Source organism: Mauremys mutica, chromosome 20, assembly GCF_020497125.1.
Source record: "Mauremys mutica isolate MM-2020 ecotype Southern chromosome 20, ASM2049712v1, whole genome shotgun sequence".
Taxonomy (NCBI): Eukaryota; Metazoa; Chordata; order Testudines; family Geoemydidae; genus Mauremys; species Mauremys mutica.
Genome location: NC_059091.1, coordinates 21257078 through 21276591, shown reverse-complemented (window position 1 = coordinate 21276591; position 19514 = coordinate 21257078). Strand labels below are relative to the sequence as shown.

The 19514-nt window shown below is 47.2% G+C and overlaps 1 protein-coding gene across 1 annotated transcript in view; it reads right to left on the bottom strand.

Annotated features, from left to right (window-relative positions):
* The window catches only part of LOC123353425 (complement C3-like), a 68156-nt gene that overhangs the window by 9405 nt on the left and 39237 nt on the right, over nucleotides 1–19514 (bottom strand). The window contains exons 24-33 of the mRNA XM_044994490.1: nucleotides 18595–18798; nucleotides 16344–16419; nucleotides 10703–10862; nucleotides 9086–9181; nucleotides 7566–7716; nucleotides 5839–6002; nucleotides 3667–3825; nucleotides 2319–2469; nucleotides 1240–1291; nucleotides 951–1038 (exon numbers count right to left, since the gene is read on the bottom strand). Of these exons, the coding sequence (XP_044850425.1) occupies nucleotides 951–1038; nucleotides 1240–1291; nucleotides 2319–2469; nucleotides 3667–3825; nucleotides 5839–6002; nucleotides 7566–7716; nucleotides 9086–9181; nucleotides 10703–10862; nucleotides 16344–16419; nucleotides 18595–18798 (1301 nt within the window). The remainder of the gene's footprint in view (nucleotides 1–950; nucleotides 1039–1239; nucleotides 1292–2318; nucleotides 2470–3666; nucleotides 3826–5838; nucleotides 6003–7565; nucleotides 7717–9085; nucleotides 9182–10702; nucleotides 10863–16343; nucleotides 16420–18594; nucleotides 18799–19514) is intronic.

Sequence of the window (19514 nt, the reverse complement as noted above, 5' to 3'; positions counted from 1 at the left end):
TCAGTTTTGTGTGATTAGAAAGTTGGCAACCCTATCCACAGCTAATGGAGCTGGTACTCTCGCTGAAACAGTTCTGCTTGTCATGATAAAGGTCCCAGGTTCAGTGACCACAGTGTACGTATGCACAGTGCTTACGTGTGTAATGAAAGAGGTGCTGGGGCTCAAGCAATTTTTTTTTTTACTTTCATAACTGAAGCTGCAAGTCCAGAGATACCGGGGCTACGAACTGCCAGGCCCAGAGGTGCCAGGGCTATGAACTGCCAGGCCCAGAGGTGCCAGGGCTATGAACTGCCAGGCCCAGAGGTACCAGGGCTCAGCCCTGGCACAAATGAAGCACTGCGTATGCAGCCAGAGATTACCTGTACCTGCAGACAGTGCGGGGACAGAGTGAGGGCAGCAGTGTCAGTAGATGTTACTGAGCATGCTCAGTACAAGCTGAGCAGCAACTCTGGGCACACTATAGTTGGCATTCTGGCTGATTTTATGCAGCTGCAGGAGGATAATACCAAACATCCCTGGCTTTGTTTGCCGAATAATCCACCCTCATTTTATACCAGGGCAGCAATTCACTGCAATGACTCCTTCGGGGCCTGGCTTCTTTGTGCAGCCTCTTTTTCTGTATCCACAGTTCTCCAGGCCCAAATACCTCTGCACCATGTAGGTCAGAGGATCTAAAGGGAATCCATTTTTAAAAAAAAAATTCTGGTTCCACTGTACACTGGCCCCCAAAAACTGCCCAACGGAGATGACATTCCATCCCGGATCCTGGAGAGAACTGGTTGTGGTTTCCTAAAGCTGTTACCAATCCTTAGAACCTTCTGGTCCCCCTCCAGGTTTAACACTGGAGCCTGACTGTTCACCTTACTGCATTGGATTTTCTCATCTGAAAGCCCCAGTCGAGCCACTGCATTGTTTATTACGTTCCCTGTTCTCAGATTACGACAACGTACTCTCTTAAGATCCTTCACATCTGGTGAGAAGCCAGTGAGCATGGAGATATCGATGATGGACATTGTGGCATCAACCACACCGAGGAACCTAACAAGGAGAAGAGAAAATATGCTTTTGATCAGAATTCATCACTTGAACATTGATTTTGTGATCGCTCCACCAGCTCCTGTTGCTTTATCATATTTTTTTTGGCCATTCCATAGAAAAATTCATAGCCCAGGATTCTCCATGTACCCCCTGCATCTGTCCATCTATTTATCATCTATCATTAAAGGGCACTGTTCTTACCTGATGCAGATTTTAATATAGACTGAATGCATCGCTCCTTCCGGCTTCTTAACTAGAAACATTGCAGAAGAGAAAAGAAATTAATATCTCAGTGTAAATTTCATGCCAGATAAACCCATTTTTGTTTCTTTAGGTGCTAACATGGCTTAGTAATCAAACAGGTCCTACTGTAGGTTTGAGAAATCCCTCAATAAATCTCCCCTCCCCTCCAGCAATCCATAAATAACTTTTCCTGTCCCTGGCACACAAACTAAAAAGCCTCTCCCAGCTGGTTGGCACAAACGAAATATAATCTAGAGCTAGCAGAAAGAGGAGACTGAAACAGAGAGAGCCCATGTGTGTGAACTTGGACAGCTGAGAAAGTTAAGAACAATTTACGGTTGGCTCCTGTTTCTGTAAAAGCGGCGGGTCAAAATCCTGGATCCCTCTAGCCTAAGCTGGTCTAATGTTTGGACATATCTCCCTCTACTGGCCAGCCCTAGCAACTATAACAATCAGCTACTCCCAGCTAAGGAAAATTGCTCTTTTAGCCCAAGCAGCAGAGGCTTGTGTTTTGGGTGCTGAAGATTCTGACCTCTGTCCCATGCTGATTTCACACCCATGGTGTCTGGAAATGTGTGCACTGGAAGTTTGGGCCTGTAACCAGACTTCCTGGCATGGGCTCATCTCTACTTTAGAGGGAGACAATACCCAGAGTAGCTGGCCTGTGTTCCCATCCACATCTGATGCTCCAACTCTGCTGCTAACAAGTGCCAGGATGAGAGAAGACAGCATCTGCTCCCTCACCAGGAATGACCCTGCATTGGTTGCAACTTAGAACATATAGTAGCTGGAAATATTATTTAGTGCCTACCCTATGGGTATAATTTTGTAGGACTTGGGAACTGGGAGAGTTTGAAGAAGCTTCACAAAAATACTTTCCAAAGTTAAGAATGTGATTGCAGAGATGGTGGTTGGTTTACACATCGGTGTAAATCCGCTGCTGTCCATGGAGTTAAACTGGTGTAACTGAGCCAAATTTGTCCAGATCTGAGGATTGACAGCATCCCTCAGAAGAGAAATGACAGGCAATTACTTACCGCCCTGGGCTTCTTCGACCGATACCCTCAGGTCAAACTTCTTACACTGAGATTCATCCTCCCGTAGCTTTGCATTATAAATCGTTATTACAGTTAAGGTCCCTTGTCCAGTTCCTTCTGCCTTCACAGTGAAGTCTTCATTCCATTTGGTCTGTAAAGTTGATCCAAGGTTAATTTTCTTTTGTACTTCATTATTATTATTATTTAAAGACAGGGCAAATGAAGCTAATGAAGAAAATGAAGCTGGTGAGATTGACACTCACTCACCTGGAGGGGCTGGGGGGATTCTGCAGAGACAATAGCATGAAGGAGAAAAAAGGTTACTTCCCAGGCAGTAACTCTTTGATCTCCAGATAGCAACCCATCCCCTCCTACTTCTGGATTCAGCTCAAAACCGCACACTCCAGGTCACTAACCCTGGAACAATTTACCTCGGGATGTATGAGGCAAACCCCACCCAGCCCAGGGCTGCTCACCCAGCTGCGGTGACTCACCCCTCCAACGGAGCCTGCAGTAACTATCCCTGGTCAGGGCTCAGGCCAGATGACCCCCAGGCACAAGTATTTCACTGTCCCCATCAGAGCTGAGAGTTACTCTACACAACAGCACTAGTCGGCCAGGGACCTTCCTCCGGCCTTGCAGTGTTACAGACTCCCCAGGCTTCTGACCTGCCCTTGATCCAGTTCCTGTTCCTGCCCCAGCCATACCCGAGCCTTGTTCCAGCCCACTTCAGCCACCTCTGTGCCCTGCTCTGACCTTGCTCCAGCCCTGTTACAGACTCACTCCAGCCTGCATCCGCCTCCTGGCCCCCCAGGCCCTCGGACTGATTCCAATCTGGCTTTCACCATTGGCCTGCATCTGAACTCTGACTTCAATCCTGATTTGGCTTGTCTGTGGATTCTGACCCACAGCCTGTCCCCAGATCCTGATTTCAGCATTGCCCTTGGCCCAGTCCCGACGCTCCAGCCGGCTCCAATCACCAGGCCTGACTGCCTAGAACCTAGGGCCTGACAGGATGTGGTGGATTCTCCATCAGTTCAAGTCTTTACGTCAAGACTGGATATCTACCTAAGAGACCCCTCACAGCTCAGCTAGAAGTTATGGGCTTGATGTAGAAATTAGTAGGTGAGGTTCTCTGGCCTGTGTCATGGTGGAGGTCAGACAAAATGATCATAATGGTCCCTTCTGGTCTTAAAAATCGGAGTCAAAAGTGTGGATTCATTTGGATCTGGTGCCAGGAATATGAATTCCCCTCCTCCTCCCAAAAGGGTTTGGATAGGAGGTTTTAGTCAAATCCCCTTTCTCTATAATCAGTGATCTGTACTAATCACACAGAGAAGCACAATACCTCTGCTGTTCTGGCCACCAGAGCGTTCTGGTTTAAGATTTTGTAGTTTATTGGACTAGCACGGCGTGGCAGGAGAATAGAAACGTCCAAATTCATGTCTTTGTGCTGCGGAATGTCTATCTGGTACTGCGCAAGAGCCTGGAACACCATGATGGTCGCCTAGAACACCAGGAGGAAGATAAGAGGGTTACACCTTATTGTCCTATTGCGCTGAACATCTGACAACTTCTAAAGAGACTCTTTAATGAAGAGGAACCAAAAATACAATGAAAGAAAACACCAGGGTTCCACTGGGTGTCACGCAGGCAAAGGGTTATATAATAATATTACTTGGCTCCACCATAATGTGTTTCATCAGAAGATCTCCAAGCACTTTACAAAGCAGTACAATATCTTTATTCCCATGTTGCAGATGGGAAAACGGAGGCACAGGGCAGGGAAGTAACTTTCCCAGGGTCACCCAGGAAGCCAGTGGCCAAGCCAGGAATAGAACCCATGGTCAATAAATAAATCGTGCATGGTCAGTTAGCTTCCCATCACCCTTAACTATTAATGGGCCAATTGTCAGCTGGACATAGCGCAACAAGATAGTGGCTCCTTCTATGTATATGTAACCCACACACCTCCTGGTGGCACCGAGACCACTTAATGAGAGAGATTAATGAGTGTGCTACAGCCTTAACTAAGGGCCATGTGGCTTTTAGCTCCTGCAGGAGAGGCTCATGCATTTAGCTCCAGAGGTCCCAGATTCAATCCCACCCACCGATGACCAGGGTCTATCGGTATTACAAGTGGGGGTTTGTCTGGGACTCGAATGCAGGGCCTCTTGCTAAATGGATGAGCCTCTCCTGCATGAGCTAAAAGCCATGTGGCCCTTAGTTAAGGCTGCAGCAGACACAATAATCTCTCTCTCTAAGTGGTCTCAGTGCCACTAGAGGGAACCCAGGAGGTGTGTGGACATCTATGCCACACACAGCACAGTGTTAGGGATAGAACACATGGTCCATGACTCAAAAATATAGATCACTCCCAACCGAGCTTGTAGCATCCATTTAGGTAGAGAAAAGACAAGACTCAGTAGCAAGGAATGTAAAGGGACTTCCCTACTGAAGCTGCTGGACACAGACAGACCCTATAGTTCCTAGTGGCCCCTGAACGCCAGGGAAGGGAGGGATATCTGAGGACACTCCATCTTTATTTAGCTGTCACAAGCAGTAGGGCTTTTATCCTCTCCAGTGCTTCGTGTAAGCACAGTTTTAAAAAAAGAATCCAAAAAACATAAGCTTACAGTTCTACTTACAGATGGATTAAACTCAAATCGATTCAGATTAGTCATGATTCAACAATGGCTTTGTCATATACACTCAGACCGTTGGTCGTACATGCCTGGTACCCTGTCTCCAGACCAATGGCCAAAAAACAAACAAATGCCAGAATGAGTCCAGATGCATGTGAGTTTCTGCCCATGGGAAGAGAAGGCCCATTCATTCCCTGGGGATGACTCGCTGTGTTAAAGAGAAGCATGTGCTCACACCCATCACCTTGGCAGGATGGAGCCTCTAGTCAGAAGATTCAGTCATGCTCCTGTGCTGGTGTTACGGAGTGTGGGGGAGTCCGGTCCTGCACCCCTCTTCCTGGGACTCCCAGTGACTCTCAGCCAGCCAGTAAAACAGAAGGTTTATTGGACAACAGGAACACAGGATACAGCAGAGCTCGTGTTCAGAGCCAGGACCCCTCAATCTGGCCCTTCTGGGGGTTCAGGGTGTCTGTATTCCAGCATAGGTTCCCCTGCAAACCCACCACCCAGGTCCCAAAACGAAAACTGACCCAACCCTCTCCACTCAGCTCCTTTCCTTTGTCTAGTTCCCGGGCAGAGGTGTCGACCTCCCCTCCCCCCTGCCTAGCTCATGTTACAGGCTGAATACCTGTCTCTCACCTATCTCGACAGCACCTACTCCACCACAGCTGGTCTCTGCCTTAGGTTAACAATGGCAAAGACCTGATAGGTCACGTTGCCCATCTCCCAGGCAATGCAGGATTGTTCTCTACTGGGCATTCTCCAGGGCTTTCTACAATGACTCAAGTGATCGGAATCCCATCCCTTCTGATGGGAGACCTGCCCACAAAACACAGTTTTGGAAGGATACCCGGGACTATAAGGATCATACTCACTTGGGTAGATCCATATCCCCCTCCATAGTAGTTCTGCTCTCTCAGCCATCTGACTATGGGACCAGCCAACTCATACTTCTTCATTTTCAGCAAGGCCAGCAAGGCGTACGAGGTGCCCTCAATGTTGAAGGTGTGGGCGTTTGGCTCTTCCCAGCGATTTCCCCCTAGGCAGCAGCAAAGAAGGCGAGCTAAAGGACTCTCCCCAAGGACATCCACTCATTCTGAGCAGATCTGACTAGACCATACCATCACCTGACTCCTTCCCCAACTTTCTGCACAGAGAATCGGTAAGTTGAACTGATTGTTGCCCCTTTCGGGACGAGCAGCTACCCAATATTTGGGGTCTTGGAGGATTGTTTCAATTACATTGAGTAATTGGTCATAGGCCTCAGGTACGTTCTATGGTGTAAACCTGATTGCTTATGAAAATGCACAGAAAGTCCCGTTTTCCCTGAGCATGAGAGAAACCAACAGCAGGCAACTTCTTTGCTGAGAAATCCCGAAGTCTGCCTCTGAAGTGAGTTCTAGGCCCAACAAGCAATGTCTCTCTGCTTGTTTCATAACACTTCTCCAGGCTTTCAGCTGGTTTCTGCCTCTAACGCACAGGGTGCAAAACCAACATACTAGCCCCTACGTTTGCAATCAGGGAAACCTCTCAGTCCACATGACTTAGCTCTTCACCTGCGGTGTGCCTTGGGTAGTCCCTACATTGTTTTTAGCTGTGTCTACTACAGAAAGAGTCTTGATTGCTCCTTCCACTGAGTCTGAAAGAGTGCCTGGTACACCCATTAAATTGAACAAGGGCCTGGTCTACACTTAAAACTTAGATCATGACAGCTGGGTCACTCAGGGCATGTGAAACATCTGCACACACACCCACTTCCGGAGTGCTATAGCTATGCCAATCTAATCCCTAGTGCAGACACAGCTAAGTCAATGGAAAAATGCTTCAGTTGACCTAGCTACCGTTGATCATGGTGGTGGAGTTCCTACAGAGATGAAAAACTCCTTCCATCGGTGCAGTCTGCATCTACGATATGGGGTGATACCAGTATAGCTGTGGCACCATGGCTGTGCCACTCTAGTCCCTGTATTGTAGACATGGCCAAGGTCTGTGACCATTTTGGGATCAAAGACCCACCTGGCACTTTTCAACATAACATTGTTATATCTAGACAACTGCTTTGTCCTGCCCTGTTTTAACTATCCCAAACAATGGGGCAAACTCCATTTTCCTTGTGGGTAATATTGTTCTATATCTGCTGAGATTCCCCTTTGTTCAGTTTCATCCAGTTATATTCTCTTGACCTGCCCTTTTCTCTCTCTTTCTCTTTGGGGTTTTCATCCTTTAGATATACGTACAGGGCTCTCAGATTCCTCCTGAGGTCAAGTAATACCATATATCTCTGCCATATCCAGATCTCAGACACATTGGTGTAAATCTGGAGTAACTCCACTCAACCCACAAGAGTTACTCTGGATTTACAACCAGCCCGATCAATCTCAAATCTGGTCAAAAGGAACAAATCTATGCCTGTTATTCATTCCTCATGAATTAATCCCTCTCCAATGTAGAGTATCAGGGTTAGAAGGGACCTCAGGAGGTCACCTAGTCCAACCCCCTGCTCAAAGCAGGACCAATCCCCAACCTCCTTTGCTTCTCTTCCCTGAACCCCATCCTGACTTGGCCACATCTTTCCAGTACTTGATAAGATGCCCTGATTTACCTGTTGAAGCTTTCATGAGCGCCTTCTCAGTGTCCAGTGTCCCCACCATCGCTAAGGCATAGGATGCAAGAGCCACAGTGTAAGGTCTGACTAGAGACTGGTACCTTTGGGTTACATAATCAGCGGCTTTGCTGATGCTGCCTTCCAAACTCTAGGAGGTGACAAAGAAAACAAAAGAAAAACAAACTCATGAGTTAGGCTGAGGTCTTGGGTGGTGTTAATGTAACACCGACAGACCCTGGTCGTCAGCTAGCAGGATTGAACCTGGGACCTGCAGAGCTAAATGCATGAGACTCTACTGCATGAACTAAAAGCTCAAAGGTTCTAGAGCAGACTCATTAATCTCTCTCTAAGTGGTTTCAGTGCCACTACATGGGACAGAACACCACACCCAGGAGGTGTGTGGGTTACATTAGGACATTACAAATTCATGTGGCTTCCAGCTTTATTTAATTTCACAGTTAATTTTGTGCTGATGAAAGATGGAAGAGGCTGAAAACATGGAAGTGAGATATTTGAGGGCAGTGAAAGGGGACATTTCTGGACCACATGCAGAGCGAAAGGGGACATTTCTGGACCACATGCAGAATGTCATCAGAAGTGAGACCAAAGTCTGTGGCAGGGCCGGCCCTAGCCCAATGGCGCCTCAGAGTGTCTTTGGAGACACCCCCCCCCCATTTGTTAAATTTTTGAATACCTTATTTTCTATTGCATTTGTAGCACATTTCACAACCTTGATGCATGATTCACATGCATGATTTATCCACCTCTTCCTGTCCTTGCTTCATCCCCTCCCCTGAGGCCCTACTCTTCCTCTGTCTCTTCCTGCCCCCACTTCACCCCCTCCCTCAAAGCCCCTCTCCCCACCAGCCAGCCTCTCCCTCTTCTCTGTCCTCTCCCCCGAGTGCCTCCTGCCAGCCGCTTGCTGATCAGTGGACAGCCCCAGGGACCTGCTAAACAGCTGATCGGCAGCCAGCCAGGACAAAACCACTGTGGCTGGTGGGAGGTGAGCACCCCTTATTTTTTTTCCATGGGTGCTTGAGCCCCAGAACACCCACGGTGTCATCGCCTATGATTCTCTTCATCCCCTCTTTGTACGTGCCCACCACATCATCTCATCCTCCTCTCTTGCAGCTTCTGTCTGATACCACAGACCAGGGCCAGATTTAGGGGCAGGCAACCACTTGGGGTGCTGGGCTTGGGCGGGACTTGGGATGCTGTTTTTGTTGTTAAAGAAAAAGAGGAAATCAAATGTTTGAAGTAAAATGTTTCCGGTATTCCGTATGTGAATTCATTTTTTACTAACTTCCTAGAATGTTCTGGACCTATAAGCTTTGTTTCTATAAGCTTAGAGGAAACATTTTTTTTTATTTGCTTATATATGGCATGAATAAATGCAGATTTATTAGCTCCTTCCTCAGCAAATTTCACATGTGATAGGGCATGTTTCATAGGGGATGGAAAGATGGGAAAACCTGGGTATGAACATAGAAGTGAATATACAGTGAAGAGATACTCACGTTGACTTGATCCTTGCAGATGTCCTTGGCCTCTTCCAATGCAATCAGCACAAAAGCCGTTAAAGAGACATCAGGCTCAGCACCCTTGTACCCTCCCTAAAGGGGAACGAAGGACAGATTTGGGATAAGAAAGTCCCCCGAGTATCATGAAAAGAAAGAATTAATCCCAGGACCTCAGCATAGGAAATTAGAACACATGCTTTCTAGAAAGCTACCCAAGACCTATCACTGAATCTCCCTTTTGCTAACGGACATCTGTCATGCAATGGGCCAGGTTCTGATCTCAGTTACTCCTTTGTCAATGTGGAGGAACTCCATCCAAGTCAATAGAGATGCTTCGTATTAAACCAGCGTGAGAGAATTTAGCTCACCAAGCCGGTGCTCAGGTCCTGCCACTAGCTCCCAGGCAGCTTCCCGTTTATTAATGGATCAAGCCCCAGTGACATCAAAGACCAAACTTTGGCCTGTGAAGCACCAAGACAGCTGCACTCCTCTGGGGCAATGCAAATCACTAAGCCTGGGACGAAGCACATGAGAGGCGAGGACAAGGCATTCTCAGTTGAGGGGAGCTGGTTGGGGAAACAATGCCCAGGGAAAATCAGGCCAGGCCAGAGATCTCCTTTGGAGATGTCTTTCCACCATGAGAACAACACTCACATAACTAACCTGACCCCCTTCTGCCTAACAAACCCACACATAGACACCCCCTAAACCCAGACATGGACACCCCCTTCTGCTCTATACCCTAACACTGAGACCCCTAACACAGAGACCCCTTAAACCCAGACACTGACATCCCTAAACCCCAGGGGCGCTGGAACAATTTTTATAGCGAGGGTGCTGAGAGCCACTGAACCAAACTAATTCTGTATATAATGGAAACCATTTCAAGCCAGGGGTTGTTGCAGCACCCCACGCACCCCTAGTTCCAGCACCTCTGCTAAACCCTGACACCCCTTCAACTCCTAAACTCTAACACTGAGACCCCCTAAGCCCCACCACTGACACCCCTAAAACTTGACACTGATGCCCCCTAAATCCTGACACTGACTCCTACAAAAGCCTGACCCCTTCTATACCTTAAACCCTGACACTGAAACCCCCAAGCCTCGACACTGACAACCCCTTCTACCCTAAACTCTAACACTGAGACCCCTAAATCCTGACACTGACACCTCCAAAAGCCTGACACCGATACCCCCTTTTACCTTATAAACCCTAACACTGACATGCCCTAAATGCTGGCACCCATAAATCCCAACTGTGACACCTCTAGCTCCAACAATGACCCCCCCTTCACACCTAAACCCCGAACAACAACAAAACCCAAAATGATCTACCCCCAGCAGAATGTTTACCCCCAACAAGGGAAAAGTGACAAAGACTCCAGGAAGTCCACTAAGGACTAAATAGATACAATCTGGCCCATTGGGCCTGAATCTCCATTCACTGCTGCCCATGTAACTGCACCAGGAGAGAGAGACGAGATCAGTCTGCGTGAGCACAGACTTTGGGATGTAGCCCAGTAAGACGTCCCTTTGAATTATGAACCAACAAGTTGCTGTGATGATTGAGGTGGGTAGTGATTGGTGTGTAAAAGTCAAAGGAAACACGTACAACCATCTCTCCGTGGATTACGGGGGCATTTTCTTGGAAGACTCCGTCTGGTTTCTGCTTTTCCAGGATCAGCCATTTCACCGCCCCGCAGATAACTTGGTTTTCAATGGGCACCAGTTTCTTAGCCATGGCAAAGACCTTCGCCACGTACGCCGTCAGCCTGAGGGCAGAATCAATCACATCACGATCACTCCTGCCTTCCCGGAATTGCCCTCAGTGTGAAAGCTGGACCGTCTGCACTCAGGTATGAGTTGAGACATTTCACAGCAGTAAATAGAGTGAGGTTCATGTGGGTCAGTTTATGGTAACCTGAGTGAGCAGGAGCTAGGGAAAATGTCACCACTTGTCCAGGAAAGCGCATCCAGACACTGCTCCCTATTTCGTCTGGCTCTACTTAAGATGTGCTGAGCTCTCGCCGCCTGCAGTGGTACAACCAGGATAGTGGGGTTGGGGGCCCGCTGTAGACAGCTGGCAGCTGGGAACTGGACTGGAGAGCAGTGATTTCCCTACACCCCCCCTGAATTTTCCCAACACCCCCCCAAGTTTTGTGAGCTAGTTACATACCAATTTAGTGACTGTTTGGAAATCTGAATTTAAACTGAAACATTAATACACACTTTAAAAGCTTATACAGTATATGATAAAATACGTGTATCTGAAAAAGTATAATAGATTTGAAAAGTATGAACATAGATTAGCTTCCTTGCTTCCTTATACAGCTGTTTTTTATATGTCAGTGCATTCATTTCGGTGATGTTGGCCAACCTAATAATTTCAAATGATGATTTGTAAGCAAACTCTAAATGAGTTCTCCCTGACAGCTAGTGATGAGCTGGGGGCTAAGGCTTCAGGGCCAGATTATATTTACATTCACACCTAATCTACATAGGTATCCAGCAAACAGAGCTGTGTTGTCCAAGTGATAGATTTTGGCTGGGGTTGGGTTACAAATCACTTGAATGTGGGGGGCAAGGGGGATGAAATGTTGTTCTTATTGTATGAGTAAAGGGCAGTAGAACCGTACTTAACCTGTGATGATCTGAAGGCATCAAGAGAGAGGGTGGGGACCTGTCCCTCTCCACTGTTTAAAGACAGAGCTGATTAGGCTCCATAGTCTTTTGTTCTGTTAAGTGATCACTGCAGCTGAAATCACTGACAATCAGGTCTAAGTGCTTAGTCCTGTTGTGGGGACAGTGTTCCTGTGGGTACAGTGTTTTTGTGTAAGAGACAGCCCAGACTGCACTAGCAGCGAGGTTCCCCCACTGAGAGCTCAGCTGAAATCACTGAGAGCTGGTGGAACCTCAAGAGACCAACTCACAGAGGTCACAGTAGTAAGTGACAGCAGAAGGTGACTGTTCAGGGCCATTGGCAACAGAGCGGTGGAGTGAACGGTGGCACAACGAACAGCAGTGGCCAGAGCGAACTGTGCCTTTTTGTCCCCCACCTGGGAGGTGTACTCACGTGAAAGCACCTCTGAACTCTGAGTGTCCACTGACCAAGGACAACATTGGTGAGTGGGGTGTGGTGGAGGGAAAAGTGAGGGGCACGTTAAATAAACATTTGTTTGTTGGACTATATTTTAGTCACTTTGCTCCCGAATGCTAGATTTGTGACTGGGAATGGAAACTTATATAAATATGTTTCCCAGTAGGCCAAGTTTTTTAAAATGCAGTATTTGCCAAGGTTGTTATCTCACATCGTTGCTGTCTTGGGAGGTCATTATGTTGGGGAGTTTCTGTACTAAACATTTTTATTATAATTAATTTTTACATAAGAATGGTCATACTGGGTCAGACCCATGGTCCATATAGCCCAGTACCCTGTCTTACAACAGTGGTCAAGGCCAGGTGCTTCAGAGGGAATGAACGGAACAGGTAATCATCAAATGATCCATCCCCTGTTGCCCATTCCCAGTTTCTGGCAAACAGGCTAGGGACACTCAGAGCATGGTGTTGCATCCCTTTCATCCTGGCTAATAGCCACAGATGGACCTGTTCTCCAGGAATTTATCTAGTTCTTTTTAAAATCCTGTTATAGTTTTGGTCTTCACAGCATCCCCTGGCAAAGAGTTCCCTGGGTTGACTTTATATTGTGTGAAGAAATACTTCCTTTTGTTTTTTTAAAACCTGCTGCCTATTAATTTCATTGGGTGTCTGCTAGTTCTTGTGTTATGTGAAAGATTAAATAAAATTTCCTTATTCACTTTCTTCGCACCAGTCAAGATTTTGTAGACCTCTATCATATCCGCATTAGTCATCTCTTTTCTAAGCTGAAAATTCCCAGTCACTTTAATCTCTTCTCCTGTTTCATACCCCTCATCATTTTAGTTGCCCATCTCTGTACCTTTTCCAATTCCAATATATATTTTTTAGGATGGTTGACCAGATCTGCACACAGTATTCAAGGTGTGCACGTACCATGGATTTATATAGAGGCAATATGATATTTTCTGTCTTATTATCTATCCCTTTCTTAATGATTCCCAACATTGTTTGCTTTTGTGACTGTTGCTGCACATGGAGTGGATGTTTTCAGAGATCTATCCACAATGACTCCAAGATCTCTTCCTTGAGTGTTAACAGCTAATTCAGATGCCATCATTTTATATGTATAGTTGAGATTGTTTTCCAATGTGCATTACTTTGCATTTATCAACATTGAATTTAATTTGCCATTTTGTTGCCCAGTCACCCAGTTTTGTGAGATCCCTTTGTAGCTCTTCGCAGTCTGCCTGGGACTTAACTATCTTGAATAGTTTTGTATCATCTGCAAATTTTGCCACCTCACTGTTTACCCATTTTTCCAGATGAATATGTTGAATAGGACTGGTCCCAGTACTGACCCTTCAAGGATACCACTATTTATCTCTCTCCATTCTGAAAACTGATAATTTATTCCTACCCTTTGTTTCCCATCTTTTAACCAGTTACTGATCCATGAGAGGACCTTCCCTCTTACCCTATGATGGCTTACTTTTCAAAAGTCAATTTAAATTAAATACATTTTTTTTTAAATTATATATTTTTTTTAGAAATCTAGATCTGTTATGTGTTTTGGTGTAACTTGCATTTCCCTTATGTTAAATTTGCATTATCCTAACAAAACATTTACTTTATTCACTTTCTTCACACCAGTCAAGATTTTATAGACCTCTAGCATATCCCCCCTTAGTCGTCTCTTTCCTAAGCTGAAAATTCCCAGTCATTTTAATTTCTTCTCCTGTTTCATACCCCTAATAATTTTAGTTGCCCATCTCTGTACCTTTTGCATTTCTAGTATGTCTTTTTTGGGATGCGGTAACCAGATCTGCACACAGTATTCAAGGTGTACATGTGCCATGGATTTATATAGAGGCAATATGATATTTTCTGTCTTCTTATCTATCCCTTTCTTAAAAAAGCAAAGGTTTCCGAGTAGCAGCCGTGTTAGTCTGTATTGCAAAAAGAACATAAGCTTTCGTGGGCTACATCCGATGAAGTGGACTGTAGCCCACAAAAGCTTATGCTCAAATAAATTTGTTAGTCTCTAAGGTGCCACAAGTGCTCCTGTTCTTTTTAAAAAAGCAAACGGAATGTTGGGACTCACTGACTGCCGCTGCACACTGAGTGGATGTTTTCAGAGAACTATCCACAATAACTGCAAGATCTTTCTTGAGTGTTAACAGCTAATTCAGACTCCTTCATTTTGTATGCATAGTTGAGATTGTTTTCCAATGTACATTACTTTGCATTTATCAACATTAAATTTCATCTGCCATTTTTGTTGCCCAGTCACCCAGTTTTATGAGATCCCTCTGTAATTCTTTGCAGTCTGCCTGGGACTTAACTATCTTGAATAGTTTTGTATCATCTGCAAATTTTGCCACCTCACTGTTTACCCATTTTTCCAGATCATTTATGAATATGTTGAACAGCGCTGGTCCCAGTACCGACCCCTCAGGGATACCACTATTTATCTCTCTCCATTCTGAAAACTGATAGTTTATTCCTACCCTTTGTTTCCCATCTTTTAACCAGTTACTGATCCATGAGAGGACTTTCCTCTTACCCCATGATGGCTTACTTTTCAAAAGTCAATTTAAATACTTTTTTTTTAAATGTATATATTTTTAGAAATCTACACCTGTTATGTGTTATAGTGTAACTTGCATTATTCTTATGTTAAATTTGCATAATCCTAACAAAACATTTACTTTATTCATATCTCTTTTATATATCTCATTGGTTCTGACACCCCCCCCCGTAAATTCAAACACCCCCCCTAATTTCAATTCCTGGGGAAACCACTGCTGGAGAGTCATCAAACTCAACTTCACACAAGCCAGTGAACAGTTGTCAAAATGGTAACGGTCATAGGTGCCGACTCTGTGGGTGCTCCGGGGCTGGAGCACCCATGGGTAAAAATTGGTGAGTGCTTAGCACCCACTGGCAGCTCCCCGCCCCCCGCCCCAGCTCACCTCTGCCTCCACTCTGCCTCCACCCTCTCTTCCCTGAGCGTGCCGCATGCCCGCATTTTCCCCCTAGCTCCAGGTGGTTGCACTGCGAAACAACTGTTTTGTGCGGCAAGCGCTGGGAGGGAGGGGGGAAGAGGGGGAACGCGGCGCGTTCAGGGAAGAGGCGCGGCTGGGGCCGGGATTTGGAGAAGAGGTCCAATAGGGGCAAGGAGGGGGTGGAGTTGGGGCAGGGACTTTGAGGAAGGGGTTGGAACAGAGGCAGCACAGGGGCAGGGAAAGGGTGGAGTCAGGGCGGGGCCAGGGGCGGGGAAAGTTGGCGCCTATGGTAACAGTTAGTCTGATCCAGATACAAACTAGCCACCTAAAACTGAAAGGAGCCAGAGTTCATTACGAAGGCAGCAGCAGGCCCAGGGGCCACCCTGGGGGCAGTCTGAGCAGCGGCTGGAGCAGCGTTCCTGGGAGCAGCCCCGGAGGCCGTCGGAGAACAGTCCCCAGGGGCCTCGGAACAGTGGGTGGCTGGATGCAGTCAGACCCTGCCTCTGGAGCAGTAGCCAGCTCTCAGCCCCCTGGAATCTCCCAGAGCAATGGCACAGCAGGGACCCCCCAGAGCAGCAGCACCCTGGGGACCCTCACAGCAGCAGCTCCCTAGGAGCAGCTAAGAATTAGTCAGGGGTGTGACACCCTGATGGGGTATTTTTAGTAAAAGTCATGGACAGGTCACGGGCTGTGAATTTTTGTTTATTGCCCGTGGCCTGTCCATGACTTTTACTAAAAATACCCCTGACTAAATCTTCGCCTTATTCATTCCCAATCCCTCAAGCCATCCGCTCACCCACACTGACCTGTCACTGAAATCACTGGGGGCCACATTTACAAGGTATTTAGGCACCTAAAGATGAAAATAGGCACCCAGCGGGATTTACCAAAGTGCCTTAGTGAGTTAGGCACCCAACTCCCATTGACTTTCAAAGGGAATTAAGCCCCTACTCTGCTTAGGTGATTTTGTAGATCATCTTTGGGCTTTGCCATCTGTGGGAGTTGGATTGGGTACTTTTTTCCCATTGTGTGTGTTGACCTTTGCCCTCTGGTTTTGGGCTGGAGACTGACTTGCTCTGGATCACATATTGCATGTGTAGGATCAGGCTAACACTGAGCAAGAGGGTGCATTAGAAAACCCACTGTCCTCACCAAGTGCTTGCTGGCCGGTCTTTGAAAGCGGCGTATGAGAAGTCAGGTTTTTTGTAAACCATCTGCTGCGTGTAACCTGAAACAGGGAGAGTAAGAAGGAGCTGTGCGATGTCTGGCGAGCGTCTAATGAGGACTTTACATGCGTAAGGCAAACAAAGTCAGAGCTGTGACCCCTGCCGCTGCTGCATTTGGGAAGCTCTCCCTTTTTCTGCAGGTGTCTCTCAGGAGGGACACAGCAACTCAAGGGAAGCAAAGGCAGAAAGCTGTCGGGTGGGGAAGCCGACTGGCATGGGCACTGCCCTGTTCCTCAGCAGCATGAATCCTCCCTTCGGGGAGGGAATGGGGCCAAGTGATTACAGTGTATGGGGACCTGGGAGGCGGGATGCCTGGGTTCTATGCCAGGCTCCAGGAGGGGAGGGTGGGTTAGTGTTTGGAGCAAGATGCTGTGAGTCAGGACTCCTGGGTTCAGTTCTCAGTTCTGTCACTCACTGCGTGATGTGATGTCACTGTATGTCTCAGTTTCCCCATATTGCAAAAGCTTAAGGGATGGGATATTTGTAGTTCAGACTCGGTGCCTAATTTAGACAGCCCACAAGGGAGCCCACTGTGTAGTGAAAGGGACACCTGTTGGAACCTACCAAGTTCTCTCAATGGTCATGAGCTTCTATATCCTTCCTCGCTGCCAACCTGACACAGATTTGTGTTAGGAGATAGATATTCCGGCCTGTCTGCAAAGGCCTATACTTTAAGAATTTAGGTGTATTCTTATCACTTAGCTAGTTATAAAGGTATAAAAGAAAGAATAAAAAAATCACTGTCTGTCTATGTAATGGCCTTTTCTTACTGTGACAGTCTGAGGCCTGGTTCTTCAGCTAAGCAGCAGAGGTCAGCCATAAACTGGGAAATGTATGGTCACATCCTCACATTCCAAACTCGTAACATTGAAATAAGGTGCTATTGGGCTGTTAGGAATACAATCCTGCCCTGATATTCCTATCAGCTCCAGAGAAAGGGAAGAGCCTAGAAGATGTAAAAGGAAATTCAGTTTGATAGCATCCTGTCTGGCAAGAACTCACTTATCAATAGCTGGGATATGAAATCCTCATTTCTATATTGTTCTATCACTGTAGTCTCCACTTCCCTATTGTTTGTCTGTATAATCTCTGTCTGGTTCTGTGACTGTTTCTGTCTGCTGTATAAATAATTTTGTTGGGTGTAAACTAAGGTGGTGGAATATAATTGGTTAAATAACCATGTTATAATATGTTACGATTGGTTAGTTAAATTTCAGTAAAATGATTGGTTAAGGTATAGCTAAGCAGAACTCAAGCAGTCAATCAGGAAGTAAGGGGGGGATGGGAACAGGGACTGGGGACGGAGGTGGGGGAATTGGGATCATGTTTTGCTAAAGGGGGAATGGGAACAGGGGATGGAAACAGGAACAGGGACACAGGCAAGGTGTCAGAGCTGGGAAGGGGGACACTAAGGAAGGAAACTGGAATCATGCTTGCTGGAAGTTCGCCCCAATAAACATCAAATTGTTTGCACCTCTGGACTTCGGGTATTGTTGCTCTCTGTTCATGTGAGAAGGACCAGGAAAGTGAGAGAGTAAATGCCCTCCACCCCAGAACCATCCAATCCACCGCACAACAGCCATAAGCCAGCAATGAACTGGAGCCCAAAAGCCCAGCAGGACTGAAAACTGGGTTGGGCCTTTGTCTGCATAGGAAGGTGGAGCAAGGGCAAGACCTCAGGGGGAAGAAGCCTAGTGGGGAGGGGCCTCGGGGCACAGCATGGGTGGGCCCACAGGGGGAGGGGCAGAGTGGAGGAGGGCTTCATGGAGAAGGGCAGAGTGGAAGCAGGGCCATGCTCCAGGTGATGGTGAGAGTTTGCGGAGCTCCTGCCATCTACCCTCACAACCCCCCTGTGCAGCAGGGCACTGCAACTCTCCCCGTTTGTAGAGGTTGGAAATGGAGTCACAGAGAGATTAAGTGACTTGCCCAACCTCACAGCATGAGTCTGTGGCAGAGCAGGGAACTGAACTGGTGTCTCCTGAGTGCCAGGCCAGCTGGCTGATCCCTGGGCCTCTATCTGTCACCCAATGTGCTTAACGTGAAGCATTTGGTACCGGCCACTCTCCAAGACAGGCTACTGGGCTAGATGAACCTTGGGGCCAGTCCTGTGCGGCAGTTCCTGTGTCCCTAACGCGAGCCTGAAGAGGGATTTGCTGTCTGGCATGAGAAGTACTTACCTTGCATGATTAGCTTGATGGCTTCCGCCCTGCGTTCCACCCCGATCCTTTCCCACTGCTCGGTGCTGTCCAGGTAGATGGTGGCGATGACCGGGGGGGTCATGCCGATCATGTTCTGTTCCCCACAGCCATACGGCGTCACAATGAGGTGCTTCAGGTTGGCCCCGTCAATGGAGTTTTCGACAATGATTGTCACAGGGTTTCCTGGCCAAGGAAATAACATGACGTGAATTTGAGCACGGAGAGCAGGCGCTTGTGGGGACAGAGAGACAGACAGACCTCTCTGCGGGCAGGGGCAGATTGAGAGCTCAATCCTGCATGGTGCTGAGCACACCCAAACCCCATGAAGGTTGGATCCTATCCCAGCAACAACTGATCCGGGCCCTGTGTGCTGATAAGGTCCCTGCAATATTCTGAGCATTTCTCACCAAGCCCTCCTAGGTACTTCACTCCAGCCCTGCCAGCGGTGGGGATAGAACCTGGACACTCCCACTCTGAAAACACCAGCCCTTGCTGGTTGAGCTGAATGGGGTTAAAGGAAGGGGTATTATCCACATTTTACAGGTGGGGACCTGAAGCACAGACAGGCTAAGGGAGCTGCCCAAAGTCACCAGGAATGTCTGTGGCCAAGCAAGGTCTTGAACTTAGGCTTACCCAAACACTAAGCTAGGCCTCAAACCACTAGACCATCCTGTCCAGAGACATAGGCTGCCCCCTGGGTGCTCCTTATTTCTGTGCACCTGTCTCTCCTATGAGCATCTTGCTTAGCCACATGCCGACAGTGACTTTGAACTTGGCCATTAATGCTCAATAGTGCACGTAGACTGTTGTAACAGAACCAAGTGGGTAATCAGTCCACCTCCTGCGAGTGTGGCTACCAGAGAAGAATTCATTGCTCTCTTCACTCTATTTCTAAAGCA